This window comes from Dromiciops gliroides, chromosome 3 (assembly GCF_019393635.1).
Source record: "Dromiciops gliroides isolate mDroGli1 chromosome 3, mDroGli1.pri, whole genome shotgun sequence".
Taxonomy (NCBI): Eukaryota; Metazoa; Chordata; class Mammalia; order Microbiotheria; family Microbiotheriidae; genus Dromiciops; species Dromiciops gliroides.
The window spans coordinates 245,449,009-245,474,600 of NC_057863.1; the positions used below are offsets into that span (position 1 = coordinate 245,449,009).

Here is a 25,592-nt window from a genome sequence, read left to right on the forward strand (position 1 = left end):
AAATTCTTGTAAGACAGATCCACAAAAGGCAAAACATTTGCAGCCAAATCTTGTGTTGAATGATTTCCTTGCTCTTTAAATTTGCTATTGGATTATTGCTAACATTTTAATATGCAATATGCATCTGCGTGCTAATTTTTTAAATGGTGTCCAAGTTTCCCCCCATAATTTAGAATGCAGAGGACAGTGAATTGGATCTTCTTGTCTACTTCCTATAAATGAATATGTATGGCACCTTGGCCTTTGGATTCATGGCCTTATCCTTGTGGTGCAAGTTTCACAAAGGTGTGGTAGTTAGTGCTCCTTTTGATCAATTTCTTCTTCAAGATAGAAACTGGTAGCCTGAGATTTTATTTGGTGCCCATAAGTGATTATGATTTTTCTAATGTTCTTGATTTTCTTTGAAAATATTGTTGCTAAAAAAGAAAAAAGAAAAATATTGTTGCCTTTTGTTTTTATGTGAAAATTTCTGAATATGTACCTACTGCTCTTGTATGTAATAAATCTTTCTTTGTCACAAAGATAGAATGCAAACAAAAACAGATCAGCAAAACCTACCCACACATCAATTATTTCTGACAGCATATATGATACTCTAGACACATAGTACCTTGCCTCTCCAACAAAAAAAGGAAGTGAATTTTAAAAAAATCTTTTCTCTGTGCCAAATCTTGTTATTTTTTATTACCCAAATTCAGATTTTCATTGTTCTTTCCATTTACATTGTTGTAGTCATTGTGTATTTTTATCTGTGTTTTTATCCTGGCTATGATTCTCTTTTTCTGCATTAGTTCAAATAAAACTGCCTATTTCAATGAATTAATCATATTTTTTGTTTCATATAGCACAATAATAGTCCATTGCATTCATATATGGCAAGTTGTTTAGCCATTTCCCAAGAGAAAAGTGCACACTTTGTTTCTAGTTCTTTTTTTGCCACAAAAGTCCTGCTATAAATAATTTGGTATTTATGAATCTTTCTTTTTTGGGATATGTACCTAACAGTAGGATCTCTGAATCAGAGAACATAGACACTTTAGTAATTTTTCCTCATATTTTGAGCTACTTGAGAGAGGGACTGTTCCCCCTTCTTTGTATCCCTAGTGCTTCACATAGTGTCACATTTGTTGTTCAGTTGTGTATCTGACTCTGTGACTTCATGGACCATAGCACACCAATGCTGCCCATGGGATTTTCTTGACAAAGATACTGGAGTGGTTTGCTATTTCCCTTTCCAGTGGATTAAGGTAAATGGAGGTTAAATGATTTGCTCAGGGTCACACAGCAAATAAATGTGTGAGGCTGGTTTTGAACTTAGGTCTTCCTGACTCTAGACCCAGTGATCTATCTGTTAAACCATCTAGCTGCTTCCAAGTGGCATATAGCAGGTACTTAGTAAATGCTCATTCACTGACTAGCATAACACCATTATTTTCTAGCTCCTTCCTCAACCATTGACTCTTTACCGCTTTTTTCAATTTGTTAGTTGTTTAAATTTTTGTTTGTGCTATAATTAGTGATTTGGATCAATCTTCCATATGGTTGCCAATAGTCTGCATTTCTTTTTCTGAAAACCTTTCCATGATATCCTTTGAGCACTGATTTATTTGGGAATTGGTCATATATTGTATTAGTTCCCTTTATGTCTTGGATATCAGACCTTTGATACAATGATTTTTCCCCCAGTTGACATATCTTATGCTAGTTCCACTGATTTTGTTCATACAAAAGCTTTTAAATTTCATGTGTTCATAATTGTCTGGTTTTTTTTCAGTATCCTTTTTCTTTTGTTAAGAATTCTCCTTTCCATAGTGGTAAAAGATGACTCCTATTTTCTTCCCATTTAAAAAATTATGTAATCCTTTATATTTAGGCCTTATATATTTAGGATTTATAGTAGAATATCATTTAAGATAATTTTTCCTTCCTCCCTCCTTTCCTTCCACTGTCCTTCCTTCTTTCCTTCCTTCTATTCTTCCTTCTTTTCTTTCTCCAGTTTTTTCCAGAAGTCATTAGTGAATAAAAAGCATTTCCCCAAGTCGTATATGTTCTTTGGCTTATGTGTGATAGTTTCTTGTTCTTACTTGTCTATTTTGCTCTATGGATTTACTTTCCATTTTTAACCAGTATCAAATAATTCTGATAGTTATTTATTTATTATATAATTTGACGTCAGAAAGTTCTATTCCTCCTTAATTCCTACTTTAAAATTATTTCCTGGGGGCAGCTAGGTGGCGCAGTGGATAAAGCATCCGTCCTGGATTCAGGAGCACCTGAGTTCAAATCCGGCCTCAGACACTTGACACTTACTAGCTGTGTGATCCTGGGCAAGTCACTTAACCCCCATAGCCCCGCAAAAAAAAAAAAAAATCCTTTGAGATTTTAGACCGTTGGTTCCTCCAAATGAATTTTATTATTGTCTAGTTATATAAAGTGACCCCTTGGTAGTTTGATTGCTAGAATACAATACAGTAAGCAACGAATATTCCTAATATTGTTCATTTCCCCCAATTTCTATAAAGGTATTTTTGGTTTTTTAATAGGATGATACTCATAGCACTTAAAGGGACCTTACAGGTTTTCTAATCCTATTCCTTTTTTTTAAACCAATGAAGAAAATGAGACCTAGAAAGCACAAATTAGTTGCCTAAAATAACATGGATATTAGGAGACCTAGACTCTGTCAATTTAGCATTTTTCTACTATACCACACTGGTTTTTTTTCTTTTGATAGGTTCTTATTTTTAAGAAGACAATCTTTGGTACAAAAGAGAATCTTTGGTACAATGCGAGCTCCTCAGGGTCAGGAACCTTATTTTTATCTTCCTTTGTATGCTCAGTAGTTGGCACAGGGCCTGGTACATAGCAAGTACTTAATAAATATTTGCTGCTTGACTGACAGATCATCTTAATGATCAGACTGACATTTTCCCAAGATGCCCAGGCAAAAATCCATAATGTCAAGCTTCCAGGCACAACTTTTGGGTACAGGCTCCTGAGAATCAGCAATTATTTTTCCATTTAATGTTAATAAAGGAGTAGCTCACAGGTCAGACCCTATCTCTTCTATTCTCTTTTCACGCACAGAGTTTCAGCCCTAATGCTTCTTGGGTTTTGTACATTAGGATGAGGCATGTTGCATTCTTTGGCATAGGTAGAGGTGGAGGACCTCAGTCTTAAAAAAAGAAAGAAACAACAACCCTTCTTTTGTTCCCTAGGATTGTTGCCCACATTTATCATAACTGTGCTTTCTTTCCAGTAGTAGAAAAACTCGTTTACTTAGGGCTTGATATTTAGAAATATCCATGATTGCTTCTGAAGCAACGTACTCATTATCCACAGACCCATTTTCTTTATTTCTTAGTTTGTTCCACATGACCAAAGTTGGTCTTTAGTTTTCTTATCTTGATTTTTTTTTGTTAGTAGAAAGGAAATGTTTTGTTTTAAATGCATTTGGAGCTACTCAGGCTTGTTATTAAAAAAGTAAGAAATTTTTAGAGTAACTACAATAATTCTATTTATCTTTTCTAGGTGAGAACACCTAACAAAGGCTCATAAAAATATATTTGCAGGTGCTTACACATTCTTTGATTATACTCAGTAAGAAAATATTTATTAGATAGAATGTTCAGTGACAGGTATTGTCTGTGTCTCCTGAAGAGTAAGATAATTCAGCTTTTGAAGATGGCCCAGATGAGATTAACGGGATATCATTTTGACTCAGTACCCCACTACTTTTCAGTACAATTTAGTTATAACCCTGCTTTAATACAATTACCATTTATTTCTTTTGTCATTGGACTCTTTATTTGAGTACTGATATGATACATTTTAAGTTCTCTTGTTAGAGTAACCTGATTGAAAATAGTTTTAAATTGGTCTTCAGGAAGATTAGATGGTCTCTAAAGGCCCTTTCCAGATTTAAAACTATGTTCCTAAGGTTGGAACTAATGAGACTTGGGTATAGATTTGGGTTCAAAAATAGTAAAGAAATTCTTTTTGTGGGCATTTTTTTTCTGCTTGAACTATATGAATGTCACAGAATTTGAGAGTTGGAAGGGAACCTCAGGGGTTAACTATTCCAATCTACAGTCACAAGTAAACTCTATTATAATATCTGTCATGCCATCCAGTCTCTGCTCAAAAACCTTGTGAGATTTAAAATTGGATATTAGATCATAAATCTCCCCTCTTTAACCTTTCCCTTAATTTATCTCCCAGACTAGTAAATGGAAGAAGCTTCTGGTTTTCTAGTTAGAGCTTTATTGTGTGGTAGTTACCAGGTGATGTTGATTAGAGGGATAGGAAAGTAGAAATACAAAACAAATAGTCTTAAGTCTAAGCTTAGTCTATATTCCATATAAAACTCACCAAAACCCAAGGCCACCTTTGGGGAGAGAGAGAGAGACCATGTCAAGCGCGTGCGGCTGCTAACTGCAAGCCAGGCGGAGTCAAACTCCAGTCAGCGTCTGTCTGTGCAGCGCAGTCAAGAGACCAGCAGAGCAGGAAAAAGAAAAACCACTTCTGTTCTCTCCTTGCCTTTTAAGCTCGCACCCTGGAAATCGAGTGCTCAGCAGGCAATCTGGCATGCATAGCTCATGCCGTTGGTCTCCTCCCCGAAAGGGTGGTCCTTCAAAAACTGGTGTCTTTCAGTTATCCTAACCTAATGTTAAAAAAAACTTTCATTTTTTTTTTAAATCACAACCTCCAATTAGCAGGAATAGTAATGTCTTTTAAAAAGTTTAGCTATGGACAGCATTGTTAGGAAGGTGGCTTTTTAAAAAAAATTAAATTGTTTATTTTTGTGGGGCAATGAGGGTTAAGCGATTTGCCCAGGATCACACAGCTAGTAAGCGTCCTGTCTGAGGCCAAATTTGAACTCGGGTTCTCCTGAATCCAGGGCTGGTGCTTTATCCACTGTGCCACCTAGCTGCCCCCAGGAAGGTGGCTTCTTTTAGAGTAAAGCCTAAATTCTTCTCTTTGTGAGTTCCATTCATTGTGTCTGCCTTAATCTTCTGAGGCCAAACAGAACAAATCTGACCCCTTTTGTTGTACCTGATAGCCCTTCCGATACTTAAACTAGCTCTCATGATCTCCAGAGTCTTTTCTTCTGTATCATAGACACCCCCATTTCCTTCAGATGATCCTTCCATGATGATGTGGGCTCAAGGACCTTTACCATACTGGTTGTTTTCTCTGGGTTCTCCCCAAGAATCTCATCATCATTTTTATATGTTAGTGAGAATCAGATCCAATATATAAGATCAAGATTCTTTTACCTTTTTGAAGAATGAAATGATTGCTAAGATAATTGCTGTTCTCATGTTCTCCAGGGTCTTCTCTTCTCTGGAATAATCATTTCCATTTCCTTCAGCTGGTCCTCAAATATCATGGGGTCAATTCCCTATTGCATCTGGATTACCTTTCTTTGGATGCTCTCCAGTATATTGAGAGAAGTCAAGAAATTATTACCTTCTCTACACTTGTGGAAGAGAGGGGGAGAGAGAGGGCAAGGGAGAAGGAGTGGGGAGAGGGAGAGGGGGAGGGAGAGGGAGGAGAGAGAGGAGAGAGGGAGAGGTAGGAGAGAGAGGAGAGGGAGGGAGAGAGAGGAGAGGGAGAGAGAGGAGAGGGAGAGGGGGAGAAGGAAAGGGAGAGGAAGAGGGAGAAGGAGAGAGGGAGGAGAGAGAGGGAGGAGAGAGAGGAGAGGGAGAGGGAGTACCTCCAGTAGATATCTAAGTAAAAGGAATCTCTTATCATTTGTGATTATGTTACCCTTCTGTTCGGGCTTATGAAGTGTTTTTTGATCTCATATATTCTTTCTATCCAAGTCTGTGGCATACTCCAGTGATAAAATCACTTATGTTTTTCTTTTCATTTACTTTAAGCTAAAGGCTCTCCACCATGTTTTCTCTTTTCTGTTCCTGAATTTCCTCATATTACTAAACCTTTTTTTAATATATAGTGTTACTGCTTCACCACCTTTTGCTATCCTATTTCTTTTGAATTGATTTCCACCTAGAGACACATGACTGCCATAGGTTTTATCTCACTAAGTTAGTCTCAGGGATAACTATGAGGTCTAATTTCTCTCCTTGTATTATGACTTCTGGTTATTCTTGTTAGTTACCTAAACTTCAGGCATTATGTGTTGAGGTCATGGGTTTTAGTCAGGTTTCTTTTTTGGAATTTTGCCTGCTTATAACTTATATATTAGCTGTGATCATTCTTTCATTGTAGCTCCTCTTTATAGTGGATCTACATAAGCAGTTTTGTCTCTTTCTTCCATCCCTTTTCATTTAAAGTCCTTTTTGATTAGATTGTCAAGACACCTGCAAATATATTTTTATGAGCATTTATTAGGTATACTCTAATCCTAAAGGGGAGTCTGTCACCTTTATATTTTAAGCTATGTTTCAGAAGGCCAAATTCTATTCTTAGGTACCATCTCCTTAGCCAGCTGTTTACTTCCCAAATCAAATGTTTGGCTAACTCTACTGATGAAATTAACTGAATAAATAATTACTAACAATTTTATTTAAAAGTCTGACCTACCTCCCAGGACAAACTTTGGGATTTAAAAAAAAAATAAAGAAGTATCTTCAAACACAACCTGAGCCCAATGGTCCTTGGTCTCTTACTCAAGAATTTGTAATTAGTGGTAATACTTTTTAGATTCCTTCTGGCGATATGGTCTGTGCTCATGTGAATCACTTGAGGTCAGTTGCAGTAATTTATTTTTATGAGTCTTGGGAAGTTCTATTTTATTTCTTGAATACATGATCCTGAAAGGTAACAGACATCTCTTTTGTTTTCAGGTCAACAAGAGTTTCCTCAGTACCCCTCAGTAAGGATTCATTTACCACTGCTACTCTTTCCTTTTTCCTTCAATCTTTACAAGATTGTATTTTACTTCATAACTTTTGTTACTCTACTTTATCAAACTCAAATAGAAATGAGGGCTACTATACCTTGCTTAAAGATCCCTGTGGGCCACATATTGACTTAGAAAATAATTTTGTCTATATAATTCTTTTTTATTAATGCACCAAAACATTAAAATTGGATAGGAGCTACATTTTAATCTGGTTCAGGCTTCACTTAAGAGTGTTATGGGCTGCAAGTGGCCCACTGGGTACACATTTGATACCTCTTCCTTAAAGGACAATCAAATGTTTCTTTGTCAGCACCAAGCTTTCTTCTTTTCAGAAAGATCCTTAAATATATACTTTTTTTGACTTTAAGCATACAGTTATCCTTTTCCTTCCCTTCCTCTTATGTGTGAAAACTCTTCCACTTTTCATCCTCTTGAAAAGACATTTTTCCTTTTTCATATAAGAAAGTTCCTATCTGTTTCTTTATGAATATGTTAATCTCCTCATAGATTATATGTTGAATTTCTAATATATTAATTCTTTCTGCCCAAATCTGTAGCATATGCTCATGATAAAATCACTTATATTTTGATTTTTATTGACCTTAAGCTAAAGATTCTTCACCATATTTTCTCTTTTCTGTTCCTGGATTTCCTCATATTATCAAACCTTTTTAATATATAATGTTACAGCCTCACCTTTTGCTATCCTATTTCTTTTGAATAGGGGATTCCTATCCAGAGCCCATCAACTTGGGATGTAGAGAGGCATTCCTTAAGTCCTTCATCTCACTTCTAGGAGAAAGAGAAGTCTGTTAGTGGAACAGAGATAGTGGTTCCATGGCAGAAATACAAACATCACTCAGTGCAAGTGAGGGGATGAATTAAATTAAATGTACTTTCCAAACTGATTGATAATTTTCTTTTTCTTTTTTTTTAGAACTACCTATTTGGTTCCACTTGGTTGTTGAGTCATTACTTTTAAGTACCTCTTGAAATCTGTAGTAGTCAATTATTATCTCTTAATTGCTTGATAATTCCACCTAACAAAATGCTATAGGCATAATTTACCTTCCATATCCTCTAATACCAACTTATATTTCATCACCTATTAATCTACTCTGTCAATTTACTTCACCTTCCAATTTGTCCTACATACTTTTCCTTAAATTCCTTGCCTTGCCAACTACCATTTTCTCTTTCTCCTTCAATCCTGATCCTTGATTCAATCTCTTCAGGTTCTTTTTCCTTAGTAATTTCTTAATCTTTAGTCTGCTTTAATTTCCTTCTTTCCCCTTCAACCTCTCACATAGAAACCAGAAGTATAATATGAATTTGATATTTTTCCTTTAAATGTTCCTCAATTTCTCCCAAATTTCCTCTTCCCATATTCAGTCTCTAGACTTATTCATTATACTGCCCCTCTAAATCACCTAAATAATTTCCTTCTTTTTATTATTCAGATCAAGTTATTTTTTCTACTTCTACTCCTTCTTCCTCAAACTTTTAAAAATGTTTTCCGCTCAACCATTTACCACACAGCCTAGAAACAGAAAATTTTCCTTATTCTTCCTTACTTTACCCCACCTCCCCCACTTTGGGGCAAGTAGGTGGTATAGTAGATAGAGTACTGACCCTGAAGTTGGGAGGACCTGAGTTCAAATCTCATCTTAGACACTAGCTATGTGACCCTGGACAAGTCACTTAACTCTAATTACCTTAAACATCCAGGGCCGTCTTCATATTATATATATATATATATATATATATATATATATATATATATACACACACACACACACATACATACACATATATACATACATACATATACATATATACATATATATACACACACACACATATATACATATATATATATTACACACACATATACATATATATATATATTACACACATACATATTGCCACTGAACCCAGATGGTTCTGGAAGAGAGAATGAGGTTGGTTACCTTGCACAGTTCTTTTCTCGCTTAGATCCAATTCACTGCAAGCCATGACAGCACCCCGATGTCAGGGTCCTCTTTGAGAATGAAGGACGAGGACAAACAGCAAGAGCACCTTTCACTTTAGGCTTACAGTATTTTCAACACTGTTTCCCTCTACCCGCACCTCTCAGTAGAGTCAATTTATCTGAACAAATATTTCCTGAGCATCTGTTAAAAATAATATCAAGATTGAGAAATATTTTGGGATCTTTTCTGTGAGTGAGTGGATTGGCTTATAGTTCAATTTAAATCTGTGCTCATTTTTAGGATAAAAAAACAACATGGAATCTTTTGAAAGGTGAATGATGAACTGAAATCTGGATAAAAACCTAGGTGAACAACATATTTTAAATAATATTTTGTCTTTCCTAATTACATATAAAACAATTTTATTTGGTTTTAAGTTTTGCTTTTCAAATTCTAGCCCCCTTCTTCTCCTCTCCCCCTTCCTAAGACAGAACTCAATATGACATAGGTTATACATGTGCAATCATGTAAACCATTTCTGTATTAGTCATTTTGTGCAAGAAGAGTCTAACAAAAAAGAAAGAAAGATAATATGCTTCAGTCTGTATTCAGACAACGTCAGTTCTTTCTCTGGAGATGGATAGCATTTTTCATCATAAATCCATAGGGATTATTTTGAATGATTGTATTGTTGGGGATTTCCAAGTCAGTGACAATTCTTCACTGTATAATATTGCTGTTATTATATATAATGTTCTCCTGGTTCTACTCATTTATCTTTGTATCAGTTCATTCAAGTCTTAACAGGTTTTCCCCCCCTGAAATCATCTTGCTTGTCATTTCTTATAGCACAATAACATTCCATCACAATCATATACCATAGCATTTTCGGTCATTCCCCAATTGATGGACATTCCCTTATTTTCCAATTCTTAGTCTAGGTAGACAATGTATTAGAAGTGCTAACCTGTTTCCTATCTTTAATGCAACTGCTTAAATTAGAAGGTTATTTACCATGTCTACTGAGGGTGAACTTGGCTAAAGATTCTGTGGAAAAAATCTAGTCAGTATTGAGTTCGAAATCATAAAAATAACACATGAAAGTCATACTTGCTTCCTGAGGCACCAATAATACTGCATCGCTTCTCAAATATTATTCTTATAATTTTGCCCTTTCAGTTTCCCCATTCCCCATTGCCCCATGTATTTTAAATATACTTTAAAAATGGACTGTCTGCCTATTTGTTGATGGTACATATTGTTCTGCAAAAGTGGGTCAGACTGAAAAAAAAAGCCCACAGCAGACTGGTTTCATTGTAGCAATTAACTGGATGAAGAAGCTGCCTTTGAACATTTTCCTCTTCAGGCTAATAGCACCATAGGAACAAATGGAGTCCCTGAGAGGCCAGTGCTCCATCTATCAATACATTTGCAGCAGGCTCGTTCTTATAAAATTAGTGGCAAATGAAGTTTGCTGTCTACTATTAATTTTGTCTGGATTTTTTTCTTCTTCTTAGAAATTTCACTTCTATTTGAATAATAATTAAAAACCAAAAGATACTTGTGTGATTCAGGGATAACATGGAATACCCCCAATTAGATTAAGCATTTGGCTGTATGCATTCGGTTTAATAACGTTCTCATTTAATTGGGCAGAATTGATTTGTTTTGTAGAACTAATGTTCCAGTTGCCTAGGGATTAAATTGTTGTAAATCAGTAATGACATTTTAGTGTAGGCTTTCCGATAGCACATGCTTTATCCAGTCCTTCCACTATGTTAGCAACACAATTTAATTATTAAGTAAAAAGCAGCTGCTTTCTTCAAGGAGCTTTTGCCACAGGGGCTTCAGGCTCTAGACTCCAATAGCTCCTGTGGCTTTTGACAGAGGTGGTATAAAATGATCTAATAAAACTGATGAGTATGATAGACAGATGCAAATATTTCCAGCTTAACTCAGTTATGTGACCAGACGCATGGATTTTAATGGAATTTTTCTCCAATAACATCTTTCCTTTTATTGCAGATTGTTCACAGAACTCTGGCAGCAATGTTGGGCTCCCTTGCCGCATTAGCGGCATTGGCTGTTATTGGTGATGTAAGTTGTGATATTTCCAATGCTTAGCTTATCTCTTGGTAAAATGTCATGTTTAGAGCTTTTGGGAGGATCCAATTCACTGTTAGGTAAGATTCCTCCTCCTTCCTCCTATCATTTCTGCAGTTTTCTGTAGTCAGTAGCCTAACATGGTTCTTCTACAAGCTGGTGATCTTGGGACATAGTGAAAATTATTTCTTAAACCATTATCCATAGCTGGGTTTCTATTTGGTCAAACAAATAAAAGGCATATGTAGAAAATGAATTGGTTTCCATAAACATAGATCTAGAACTGGAAGGAATTCCAGAGCCCATTTAGTTCAGCCCTTTCATTTTATAGATGAGTACATGGAGGGCCAGGATGGTTAAGTGAATTATCTAACATCACACAGGTAGTAAACAATAGAGGCATAGAATGGATTTTTTTGGGGGGGAAGGGGGCAATGAGGGTTAAGTGACTCGCCCAGGGTCACACAGCTAGTAAGTGTCAAATGTCTGAGGCCGGATTTGAACTCAGGTCCTCCTGAATCTAGGGCCAGTCTTTTATTCACTGCACCACCCAGCTGTCCGAGAATGGATGTTTTTAAATCCATATATTTGGCAAAATGTTCACATGGCTAAGTTCAATCAAACCATATGTGTTTTGCTAGTTTTCAAAGAAACTAATGGTTTGGCTCAATCAAATCAATTACTTTAAAGCATCTCTATTTGTGGAGCTACACAGTAACAATGTGGGGCTTAGCATCTCAGGTGAATTCTTGATCTTAGTGCTGGAAGATATCTCAGAAGCCATTTAGTCCAGCCTCCTAATTGTACAAATGAGGAAACATGCCCAGGAAATTGGGTGACTGTTTTCATTCTTTTTCTGATGTCTAAAGTGATATTTTGGTGGCTGTTAAGTTATTTTAAAACATTTCTTAATTTTTTCTTCTATACAATAAATTTTCTCATTCATTTTTTTGGGGGGATTTGGTTTTGCTGAATCTCATTTTTTTTTCCTTTTGATTTGTTCTTAAGAAGTATTTGTTTAGTTCCTATAAAGTACTTAACACTGTATATTAGGTATTTTTTTTGGGGGGGGCAATGAGGGTTAAGTGACTTACCCAGGGTCACACAGCTAGTAAGTGTCAAGTGTCTGAGGCTGGATTTGAACTCAGGTACTCCTGAATCCAGGGCCAGTGGTTTATCCACTGGGCCATCTAGCTGCCCTGCATATTAGGTATTGTATGAGATATCAGAGAAATATGAGAGATAGCTCTTGTCTCCATGGAGTTGATAATAGTTGGAGAGGTATGATAGTTTAGTAACAAGGCAAGACTGTTTATAATTAAATACCAGTATAAGTGGTAGAAACAAAAGAATTATTGGAATTCAACAAAGGGGAAAGTGTCATGTAGGAAGTATAACCTTGCTGGCATTGAGGGTGATTAAGATTTGGATATGTAAATAGGAGTGGGAAAAGTCAAGAGGTGAGGGAAGCAAGTTTTAGAAATGACAGTGAATGTAGTATGTTTAGGAGACAGTAAAATTGACTAGGTTTGACTCCATTGTAGAGGAGGAAAGAAGAATATTATGTAGGTGAGGTGAAGGTAAATTATGTAAGGTTTAACCAGGCTGAAGAGTTGAGACAACCTATTGACTAGGGAACCGCTGGAGAATTTGGAGCAGGGAAGTGACTTGAAGAAATTAATGACTTAGAAATACAATTGGCAGGAGCATTTAGGAAGAATTTTGATGAGAGAAACTGAAGGTAGCAGATCTAGTAATGAGATTCTTGGGGCAATGAAGTTCTGTATGAGAGGAATGGTAGTGGGAAGAATATAAAGGATATTTCAAATGGATTGAGTACATATAAACTATAAAGGAAAGAAGCAAATGAAAGCTAGGTGTGGCAGTGGTTCAGGAGTGGGGAAGATCTGAGTTCAAATTTGGCCTCAGACACTTACTATATGTGTGACCCTGGCCAAGTCACTTAACCTCTCTCAGCCTAAGGTTCCTCAACTATAAAATGGGGATAATAACACCACCTTCCTTTTGGAATTGTTGTGAAGATCAAATGAGATAATATTTTTAGAGCACTTAGCAGAATGCCTGGTACATAGTAGGAACTCAATAAATGCCTGCGCCTTTGCCTTCCCTTGCCTTGCCCTCCCTTGTCTTCCCTTCCCCATCTTTCAAGCATGACAATTAGTAGTGCCCGATAGAAATTAGGGAAATTGGTAGGAGTGGAGGTGGTGGAGTAGAAATCATAGGATCATAGATCTAGATTTATAATGCATGTCAGAGGCCACCTACTCCAACCTCTTCAGTTTATAAATGAAAAAAAGAAGGTCCAGGCTGGTAAGTGACTTGTCTAAGGTCAGATAGGCATGTGATGTGAACCATCAAAGGCATGATTTGTACTCAGGTTCTTTTTGTGTACAGCCTGTGTGCCTTTCATTCTAATATGCAGCATCCTTTAGAGGATTTGTGAAGGACCAGCAGGAGAATAGTGAGTTTGGTTTTGTATATATTAAGCTTGACCTGGTATATCCATGTTAAATGTCCACTAGGCAATTGTAGGTAAGGCACTGGAATTCCTTGTAGGGGCCAGGATTAAAGTGATCCTGAAAAAACCCAACCAAAGGCAGTGTTGGATTAGATGGTACTATTGTTAGATAACAACATCTCTATCAACACAGATATGTTTTTTTAAAAACCACATGAGTTGAATTTGGTCACAGTAATCAGTTCTCAAAATAACAACAAGCAACTCACCACGAAAAGCATAACAAGGGACTGAATTTTGTAAAAAACAAAACAAAACAAAAACCTAACTACTTATAGCTAACTTTTAAAAAATCATGAGTTTTTGCATGTAAGCAAGTTTAAGCATAGCAAAAATAGTAATTATTGGAAAGTCTCCATAGTAGCAATTGCAGTAAAGCAAATTATAATTGCAAAGTTCAAGTTTCATAGTCATAGAAATCAGAAGTTAAAAATTGGGGCGGCTAGGTGGCATAGGGGTGGCTAGGTGGCGAAGTGGATAAAGCACCAGCTCTGGATTCAGGAGTACCTGAGTTCAAATCCAACCTCAGACACTTAACACTTGCTAGCTGTGTGACCCTGGGCAAGTCACTTAACCCCCATTGCCCTGAGCAAAAAAAAAAAAAGAAGTTAAAAATCCACCATTATTAATTATGGATAGAATTAATTCTGCTCATTCTATTCACTAAAATGGCTGAGAATATTTAAGAGAAGCATTGTAGTGTTGTAGAAAGAGTATTAGTTTTAGAATGTAAACTCTTTTAGGCAGGGACTCTTTTTTTGGGGGGGGGGGAGGTGATTGGGGTTAAGTGACTTGTCCAGGGTCACACAACTAGCAAGTGTCATGTGTTGTTTAAAAATCTAAATGTGGGTTTTAATCTGTCCCTCCCCACACCAGTTTTGGGGGAAAACTGGCTAAAATCACTGATAAATTCAACAAGAGTTTAGGCTTTTAAGGGTTTATTAAAAGATATAAGATAGTAAAGGGAGAGAAAGATTGAGAACAAATTCCTTATAGCATGGAAATCCTAGCGTTCCTAACCGCCCACATAAAGTCCTGCCATCAAGCCTATATCTCAAATCAAAAGAGAGAGAAGCCCTCGGCCAGCATTTGCTTCCTACTTCATGTCCTCCTCCCAGAAATGGGAGGTTCTTCAAGTTGATTGGCTGAGAGAGGTCTCCTGTTGATGTCTTAGTCCATAGCCTCTAAGAACACTTAATGTTTCAGTCCATAGCCTCTGAGAACACACTGACCTCAGTGTTGGCTAGTGGCTAAAATCTAATCACCTTTAAGTGGGTACTTAGTAGGTCCTCATTCACACCCAATTCAAACACTACTAAGTCAATCAAGTCTGACCCCTGGGCATCTATTAAATTCCATTATCTTAACACAGTTAAGTGTCTGAGGCTGGATTTGAACTCAGGTCCTCCTGAATCTAGGGCTGGTGCTCTATCCACTGTGCCACCTAGCTGCCCCAGGGACTCATTTTTTGAATCTCTATAACCTATGCTTATTATGTAATTCTTGAAAAGAATCAATAAAAATACCACATTTACATACTGTTTTCAAGTTACAAAGGATTTTACATACATGATTTCATATCACATAACCCTGGGAGGTAAGTATTCAAGGTTTTATTATGCCTATTTTTACACATGAGGAAACTGAAGCTCAGAGCTGTCAAGTGATCTGCCCATGGTTACACAGCTAGGAAGTAGGACTTAAACCCCAGGTCTTCCTGATTCCAAGTGCAGAACTCTATCCTAATGATCTCTAAACTTTTTTGGTCATGTGCCCAATCAGTAAAAAAAAAAAAAAGGCAGCTGGGTGGCATAGTAGATAAAGCACCAGCCCTGTATTCAGAAGGACCTGATTTCAAATCCAGCCTCAGACACTTGACACTTACTAGCTCTGTGACCCTGGGCAAGTCACTTTAACCCCAATTGCCTCACCAAAAAAAAAAAAAAAAAGAGCACACAGATTAATATGTGTATATTTACTCATTTGTAAGTTACATGATGTGCTACAGAAATGTTATAAAATTATAAAACATACACAAAAATAATCTAAAAGGATGAGATTGTAATGAAATAAACAATATTTTAAAAATTGTTTTTATCGGTACAGAAAAGCTTTCAGCTTTTGAGAGCAATGTGTTTGAAGATACTTCTTTATTTTTTTTTTATAAATCCCAAAGTTTGTCCTGGGAGGTAGGTCAGACTTTTAAATAAAATTGTTAGTAATTATTTATTCAGTTAATTTCATCAGTAGAGTTAGCCAAACATGTGAATTCCTTTTGGTTTTACATATTTTTTATTGAAAGCTATATAATACCAAAAATATCTAATAAAATAGGGCATTACAGACCGTGAACATAATTTTTCAGCAGGAGTCTGTTGTTTTTTTTCTGTGTACAACCATGAACTATATAGAAAACAAAATAGTAAGCAAAAGTGATTGATCTCTTATTTTAATTCATCAGAAAGTTTTCAGTTTTTACCTATTCCTTTAATTTTATGTGATTTTGCTAAATGCATGGCTTTATATGTGAATTTGTTTATGTTTAGATATTTGAGTTATGTTTTTATATGGATATGAGGAACAACAAAAAACCTACTTCAGCCAGACATCAAAGTGCAGTAAGAGTATGTATGTAACAATATGTAACAAGGTTGGAAAGATAGACTGGTACTAGGTTGTGAACATGCGAAACAAAAGAGATTTTTATTTTATTACGCCAGTAACAACAAACAGAGGCTTTTTACTCCTTCTACTCCACCTTTAACTTTCTCCCTGTCTCTGTCTCTTTCTGTGTGTCTCTCTGTGTCTCGGTCTCTCTGAGTCTCTGTCTGTGTCTCTCCCTCTCGATGTCTAGATTTGTGTTTTAAGAAAATAATTTTGGCAAGTGTATGTAAGATTATATTGAAATGGAAAAGTAGAGACAGGGAAACCAAATAGGAGGGCTTTGCAATAATCCAGTTGAGAGGAGATGAAAGCTTGAACTAAGAAAGTATTTAAATGAGTGGAAAGAAAATGATGGATGTCAGAGGTGTTGTGGAGGTAGAAATGACAATATTGCCAAGGAGGATGGGATGCTTCCAACTTTCCCACCTACCAATTGGTTGACCACATACGTTTTGGGGGGTGTGCCATGGACCCCTTTGGAGACCACTACTCTATCCACCATACTATACTAACGCTCATTTGAAATATAAGTAAACTATGAATTACCAGATCTATGTTCAAATTTTATGTTCATATGTATTTCTTTAGCTATTTGTATGATCTTGGTGAAATACTTTTTACCTTTTTATTTCTTATGGTCCTCATGTGTAAAATGGAGATAATTATGTTTTTCCTCTGTCCATTCTAGGATTATTATAATATTAAAATTTATATAAATACAAAGAAATACTAGGAAAACAGCACTATTTAAATTCAAGAATTTTCTTCATTACTGCTATAACACTGAGCAGATTCTATGAATGGGTTCTATGAAAAAATAAGTTTGGGGCTATAGATGGGCTGGTTGTTGTGGAACAAATGCTTCATTTCTTTATATAATAATTTTGTGTCTGTCTGTCTTTAAAAAATGCTGGATGCATGCAGTTGTATTTGTGAGAACTGGGCTGTTGGTACTCTCCAGAGGCAAGAAGCCTAATAGGTTCTAGCCCATTGAAGAGGGTTTTTAAGTGATAGGTGTTTATATGTTCACAACTGATGACTACACTGATAATACCCAGTGTTCACTGATGATTTTCTTCTTTGATTGCAGAGACCCAGCCTGGTCAGAGTGGTGGAGTGGATTGATTACGAGACTCTGGCATTATTATTTGGAATGGTAATTCAAACTCTCCCTGTGAGATATCAGTATTGGACCTTGAGAATACTTTTTTAAAAAAATCTTTTCCTAATGGTCTTTTGTTTTATTTAAAAGACCCTGAAATTTTGGTTTGAAAATAAGTGCTTAATTGAAAAATGTTAGCTCATGCTTGCTTGATTTTTTTTCTCTGAAGACAAAATTCCTTGACAGATCATGAATAAGTTCTAGTTAGTTTTTAGCTGTAGAATTTGTCTTCTTTTTACTGATAAATATAGCATGTTTTAAAGATGAGGCAAATATAATTTTCTTGAGGTTAGTACTTTGACAGCATGTTGATAGATCATAGATTGATGAAAATTGCAAAATCATATAGTACAACTCCCTCATTTTACAGATGAGAAAACTGAGACCAACGCAGTTGAAATGATTTATTAGTAAGACATCTCAAAGAAAGGGCCTAGACAAGACCTTTTGATGGGCATGACAGTGGACTTAAAGTTATTATTGGAAGTTTGGTTACTGGGAGTTAGGGTTACATTAGTAGGTTGATATTACAGCCCTCGTTTATCTATTTTCTGTATGAACTTGATACCTTCAACTATCATCTTTCCCAAATATTTCCCTCATAATTACCCCCCCTCCAGTCTTTGATCTTGAATCTTCTGGTTACTGTGCTAACTTTCATGAATGCATCTTGTCTCATCCATCCTTAAAAATGCAATAAACAATTTCAGATTTAAAAATTTAGTATAGCTATGGAAAAACTTTCTGCTCTTGAGAGCAATGTGATTGAAGATGCATCATTATTTTTTTTTAAATTCCCTATGTTTGACCCAGATATAGGGAAAATAATTCTACCACATCCTTAAGATATCATACGATATGTTTCCTCCTCTTCCTAACTAAACACTTAAAAAAAGCTGTCAACAATATATTTTTCAGACATAGTTAATGGGGAAATTCATTTTGCTGGATATATGTATATGTATTTATATTACAGATATAGGTATATATTTTTAAATTTAATATTTTGTTTCTCTCAATAGCATGTAAAAACAATTTTTAACATTCATGTAAAATGATTTTGAGACCCAAATTCTCTCCCTCCCCCTCCTCTTCCCCTCATTAAGAAGGCAAGCAATTTGATATAGGTCATGCCTATGCAGTCATCCAAAACATTTCCATGTTAGTCCTGGTGTGAAAGAAAACACAGACAAAAAAGAAAAAGAAAAATGAAAAAAGTAAAGAAAAAGAATGCTTTGATCTGCATTTAGACTCCATAAATTCTTTGGAGACAGTTAGCATTTTTCATCATAAGTCCTTCAGAATTGTCTTGGATCATTGTATTGCTGAGAATATCTAAGTCATTCACAATTCTTCATGGTACAGTATTGTTATTACTATACACAATGTTCTCCTGGTTCTGCTCATTTCATTTTGCATCAGTTCATGTAAGTCTTTCCAGGTTTTCCTTTTTCTTTTTTTCTTTTTTCTTTTTGCAGGGCAATTGGGGTTAAGTGACTTGCCCAGGGTCACACAGCCAGTAAGTTTTAAGTGTCTGAGGCTGGATTTGAACTCAGGTCCTCCTGAGTCCAGGGCTAGTGCTTTTTCCACTGCACCACCTAGCTGCCCCCTCCAGGTTTTTCTGAGAACATACTTATAACACAATAGTATTCCATCACAATCATGTAACATAACTTGGTCAGCCATTCCCCAATTAATTAGCAACCCATTCAATTTCCAATTCTTTGCAACCACTAAAAGAGCTGCTATAAATATTTTTGTACATATAGGCCCTTTTCCTTTTTGTTTTTGACCTGTTTGGGATATAGACATAGTAGAGGTATTACTGGGTCAAACGGTATGCATGGTTTTATAGCTCTTTGGAAATAGTTTCAATATGCTCTACAGAATGGTTGAATCAGTATGAAGTTTTATATAGAAAGCTTTGTTTTATTTCACAAAAATTGTTAAGTGGAGGGCTATGAGAGACAGATGAATAAAAGCTTATTACTTGAAAGATAAAATAATAAACTATTAAGAAAAGTCAACTACATTCATATTTCTCAGTTACTTCTCAAATACTTTTTTTGGGTGGGGCAATGAGGGTTAATTGACTTGCCCAGGGTCACATAGCTAGTAACTGTCAAGTATCTGGGGCCAAATTTGAACTCGGGTCCTCCTGAATCCAGGGCTGGTGCTTTATCTACTGCGCCACCTAGCTCCCCCCATACTTCTCAAACACTTGTAATCTAACTTCTGATTTCAGCATCTAGGTGAAATGGCTATATCTGTAGTGTTTGTTGTTGATTGGCCTCTTCTCCTGGATACTCTTCTCTGACTTCTTATGATATTGTTCTCTCTTGGTTCATCCTGCTGGCCTAGCTTCTTATCAATTTTTTTTTTCTGGATAATCATTCCATGTTGTTGGTTAGTCATTTCAGTTGTGTCTGATTCTTCCTGACCCTTTTATAGAGAGTTTTCTTGCCAATGATACTGAGTGGTTTGCCATTTTCTTCTCCAGCTTATTTTACAGATGAGAAAACTGAGGCAAAGAGGATTAAGTGACTTGTCCAAGGTCACACAGCTAGTAAGTATCTGAGGCTGGATTTGAACTCATGAAGATGAATCTTCCTGATTTCAAGCCCAGTGCTCAGTGCAATGGACCACCTAGCCCCCTATTATTTCATGTATTGCCCACTAATTGTGGGAGTAGCCCAAAGCTCGGTCTTTGGCTTCCTCTTCTTTTTCTTCTCTCTACCCCCTATCCTCTATCTTTCTCGTTGGGTGATCTAAATCATTGCTATACAGATGACTCCTGGATTTATATATTCATTCCTCTTTACCTCAATAGAGAGAGTAGTCTCTCAGTAAAGGAATGTTAGCCCATGCTTGCTTCATTTAATTTTTTTTCTCAGAAAACAATTAAAATGCCTTGACATCTCATGAATAAGCTCTAGTTAATTTTTCAGTTTAGGAATTTGTCTCATATCACCAAATGCCTATTAGATATTCCCACCCATATGTCCTGAAGGCATCTCCAAATTCAGTATGTCCAAAACAGAACTTATCTTGCTCCCCAAACACCCTAACTTCTCTAATTTTGTCACCATGGTATTTTCAGCAAGGTTCAAAGCCTCAGCCTTCCTGACACACACCCCACACACTGGCTATTCATGCTTCCTCCTCCAAAGTTATCTTATATTTGCTTTGGGTTTATTCTTTGTCCACTTATATGCCTACATTTTGTCTTACCTGTCAAAGAATGTAAAATCCTTGAAGTCATGGATTCTTTGGGGGCTAGCCATGTATAAGATATAATCCTTGCTCTCTTTGAGCCTGCAGATTAGCTGGAGAAAACAAAATATAACAAAAAAAATGGTATAAGTAAAACCGGCCAGGATTTGTTCTGTCCCCAGAATACTACTGAGAGGAAATTCTGTACTCTTAGATTAATTCTGGGATAGGTCAGCTGGCAGCTAGTGCTAGTGGTAAATGGAAGTGCCAACAAGGGTCTGTTTCCCAAAGAAATCAGCAGCAAACCCAAGAAAATAATTATTTACCATTACATTTCCCATCCTCTGACCATACCCCATTAAATGTAAACAACCTTTTGGATGCTGAGAGGCAGAGTGGCTATATATAGAGAAAACTAGCCTCTGAAGTCAGGAAGACTGGTTATATACTGGAAAGGCATTTTCTTTTTTTTTTTTTTTTTTTTCTTTTTGCGGGGCAATGGGGGTTAAGTGACTTGCCCAGAGTCACACAGCTAGTAAGTGTCAAGTGTCTGAGGCCAGATTTGAACTCAGGTACTCCTGAATCCAGGGCTGGTGCTTTATCCACTGTGCCACTTAGCCGCCCCCAGGAAAGGCATTTTCAAAGACTATACAATAGTAGAAGAATGGTTAAGGATCTGCATTGGTAAAGGAAGTTTCCTCACAAGGAGATCCGTATCCCAGAATGCATCAAACATGTGACTTGTGGGTCATATTAGGCCCATAACATTATTAAATGTAGCTTGTACCATGTTAGAATATAATTGGGAAATACAATAAAATATAGTTACATTTTTAGACTGGTAGTCTGCAGCCCGCAGGAATCCTTAAATATATATTAATGGCTTTGATTTCTATTCCAGTTTGATACTACTGTCACAAACCAATGAAATTATATTCCAGACCTTTCCCCCCTCCCAAAGGATGCTTTAACAATTAAATATGTGAATTCTAAGTACAGTTTTGTTATTAGAAGTCCTTTGTCCTTACACTCAGATGGCAAGACCTCAGGTGTTGTCAAAATGAGAGATCCTCAGTAAATACTTGACTTGAGCCACCATTTGCCACAATCATCTCCGACATGGCTCAGTGGACTTTTCCCACCTAGAGTAGAACCAAAAACAATATTCTTGAATGGGCTGATGGAAGAGGAAAATAAGGAAGGAAAAATGAAGGTAGATATTGACCAAGGTAATCCATATTTTAGCTTAACAAAGATGCGTATAGAGTGTATTATGTTCCAGTAGAGTTTCCATTGCTCCCTCACTCTGTGACCCTGAATGAGTGACTGAAGGCCTCATTCTCCTTACTTATAGAATGATGGTTAGGGTAAAGGCTAAGTGTGGAGGTTCATACCTCCAATTCTGGTGCTGAGAAGGCTGAGGTTAGTGGATTGCTTGATCTCAGAAGTTCTGAAGTGAAGTAGAGATGCAGTTGATGTCCATACTGTTTGGCACCAATATGGTGAACCTCTAAGGGTGGGACAAAATGGTCCAGATTAAAAATAGAGCATGTCAAAACTCTACTGCCTATGAGCAGTGAAACTGGGGTGTGAGTGGCTGCTGCACTTCTAGCCTAGTAATGATTTGGAGATCCAATCTAAGAAAAATGGTAAGGGGTATAAGACTAAAACTCCCAAATCCCATTTAATTCTCCCCCAATCTCTCCATTAGAAAAACAAAAGAAAAACAAAACCCTCTTAACAAATAGTAAAAAAAAAAACAAAACAAATTTCTATACTGCTCATGTCCAAAACTCTATCATTTTGAGGGAGGGTAAAGAAATGAATAGCATGCTTTATAATTGGTCCTTTGGAATCATGATTAAACATTTCATCAATTGATCTTTCCAAGTTGTTTGAAACTTTTAAACAAAAAATTCATGAAAAGAATTTGAATTTGCTTTTCCCCTTTATTGTGTTCTGTGTTCAGGGACACTAAGGTTTTAGCTTGTTTTGTTCTCTAAGAAATTCTGAGGGAAAGGTTGTTGATCTGTCTCACTTTGGCAGTGAGAAAGTATGAAATAAGCTTAATAATTATTTTTTTAACTTAAGCTTTCATTGATTAGAGGAGCACAACAGCTCTTTAAATAGCTATTTAAAGTTATCTCACTGGTAGCTCTAAACCTTGTGAATAATTGAAACCATCTTCTATCATCTAGGGAGGCTGCTGAGGTCAGCCACTGGAAAATTTTAACTTTAGTTAAAATTTATGTAACATCATCGCTAGCAGGAAACATCTGAGTGTATCCTAGGTGCATTGTACGTGACATGCTGGGAATGGGGAGATGGGGGGGGACTAGAAGAGGGAGTTTACAAAGGGATAGGAAACAAATCCCTATCTTTACTCAAGAGAATACAAAAAAGATATAAAAAATTACAATACAAAGTAGCATATGGCAAGCACAAAGTTATTATATTAACTTTTTTTTGATTAGTCATGGTCACACTCTTGATTTATATTGAATTTATATATTGGACTAAATGTCTTAGGTATTTCCCTCCATATCTTCTTCTATCCTATATATATATATATATATATATATATATATATATATATATATATATATATATATATATATATATATGATAAGCATAAGTATACAGTGTTTCAAGGATTAAAATATCAACTGAATATATGCTTATCATATTTCTTCTTAAATTTTTAATTTCATTTTTAATAAAAATTTAAAACATGTAAAAATATTCTAAATAAATTAAAACTTTATTTCATTAATGAGTATTTATTTCCTTTCTCTTCTATGCACTGAAAAAAAAAACAAAGACCTTGTAACAAATAAGCATAGACTAGCAAAACAAGTTCCCATAGTGGGCATGTTCAAAAATGCATTTTTCATTTTGTGTTTTCATTTTCACCCTTCTTCTAAGAGGGTGGAGTCTCTTGGTCCTTCAGAGTCATAGTTGGTTATTTCATTGATCAGAGTTCTTAAATCTCTCAAAACCAATTTTATATTGTTGTTTTTATATACATTGTTCTGATTCTGCTCACTTTGCTCTACATATATCATCAGTTCATGTCTGCCCAGACTTCTCTCAAGCTGGCCCTTTTATAATTTCTCATGGCACAGTAGTATTCTGTCACTTCCATATGCCATAATTTTATCAGCCATTTCCCCACTTGATGAGCAATCATTCCCCAAGTGATGCGCACCCCCTTAGTTTCCAGGATTTTGCCACCATGGAACAAGCTGCTGTAGATGTTCTTGTACATATGGGTACTTTTTCTCTTACTTTGATATTTTGGGTGGCATAAGGCCTAGTAGTGGTGTCATTGGATGAAAGGGTATGCGCAACGTAGCTTGTTGATCATAGTTATAAATCATTTTTCCAAATGGCTATACCACTTATTATATTTTAGCTTGATAGTCTGGACGAAGTTTTCCAACCTGTTATTAACTTTTAAAATATTGTCTGTAGGGGGCAGCTAGGTGGCACAGTGGATAAAGCACTGGCTCTGGATTCAGGAGGACCTGAGTTCAAATCCAACCTCAGACACTTGACCCTTACTAGCTGTGTGATCCTGGGCAAGTCACTTAACCCTCATTTCCCTGCCCCCCCCAAAATATGTGTGTGTGTATACACACACACACACACACACACATATATAGTCTGCAATACAGCATTTTAGCTATACCTCTCATCTGGGAAATTTTATATATGTACCTTCTATGTATAGGATATCCCAAATACCTTAGTGCAGCTACTAAAACTATTAAAACTTAAAAGTTTCAAACGGCAATAGGATGTTTGAAATACCTTACATTTGTCCCAGTGGTTGAGACAAATATTGTGCAGGTTAATGCCAAAGACAGAATTGTTCTATATGTCATTAAAAGCAAGTAGCTGTCAGAATTATTTTCCAAAAGTACAAATCTGACCACATCAGATTTAAGACTCACCTTTAAGACACAATTAGTTCTTCAATCCTGGGTGAATAATTTTACTTCTCAGGATGCATAGTCAACTCTCTACGACTATAAACTGCAAAAAAGGTGCTAATCCACATTGGTGGAATGAGTAACTTCATTTAGAGTTCTCTATACCAGTGAAACCACAGATTAAGTCCTATTCAATCATACAAAATTATTAACCTTATTTTAAAAAAAGAGATGAGATTTAGTTTGGCATGACTTGTTTTAGTGAACCCATTGCAACAAAAAATGCTCAATAATTTATTTTGTATGTGTTTACCAAAGTGTATGACACATCCTTTTACAAGTATATTCTCCTTTTTGGAAAAAAATGGTCAACTGTAAAGAGCACACCCTGCAGAGGGATCACTCATGGTTCTTGGAAATCCACATACTATAGTAGTGGACACTGTTTCTGGTCACAGCTATCTCAGAGATTGTAGAATACCAATGAGAAGTTGCAATTCTTTGGTTCTCTGAAGTTTACTAGGTCCTCCTTTGGGCAATATGTTTGTGTGTGGGGGTGGGGGTGGGTGGGCACAATAGGAGGTTAGGGTTAGGGGAAGAGTTAGAGACTGAGGCATAGGCCTCAGGCTTTTCTCACCTATTCCCCAATCAATTCCTCCTTAGGGGCTTACCTAGAAGGCTTCAATTCTAAGGTGTCAGTTGCTCAAATCTCTAGCCTATGTACTGGCTTGTGAATATGTTTTATCAACCAATTCAAACACACTTCCTGTGTAACAGTACTTCTGTTCATCTAGAAGCTTTCAAAGACATCTAAATTGATCAACAGCTTTTCTGTTTATTCTATTTCTCCTGGTTTGGCAAGAGGCTTCAGTATTCACCTACCATGTCCATCTCCTATGTCTTTTGGGTGATCAGCAACTTTACTTCATTAGAGACTATCACCTTTTGTATCTATTGACAAAATGAGATACATTTTTTACTGATATAACTTTTATAGTGTTTGTTTTCTTGATACTGAAATCATTCTTTTTTTCTGGTATAAATCCTACTTGATCATAATGAATACTTTTTATATAATATATAATCTGCCTATTTTATTAATGTTTACTTATATTAATATTTATTAGTG

The 25,592-nt window shown here is 36.1% G+C and overlaps 1 protein-coding gene across 1 annotated transcript in view; it reads left to right on the forward strand.

The window, feature by feature from the left end:
* Nucleotides 1–25,592, forward strand: part of OCA2 (OCA2 melanosomal transmembrane protein) — a 621,653-nt gene that overhangs the window by 179,130 nt on the left and 416,931 nt on the right. The window contains exons 9-10 of the mRNA XM_043996561.1: nt 10,873–10,944; nt 17,244–17,309. Of these exons, the coding sequence (XP_043852496.1) occupies nt 10,873–10,944; nt 17,244–17,309 (138 nt within the window). The remainder of the gene's footprint in view (nt 1–10,872; nt 10,945–17,243; nt 17,310–25,592) is intronic.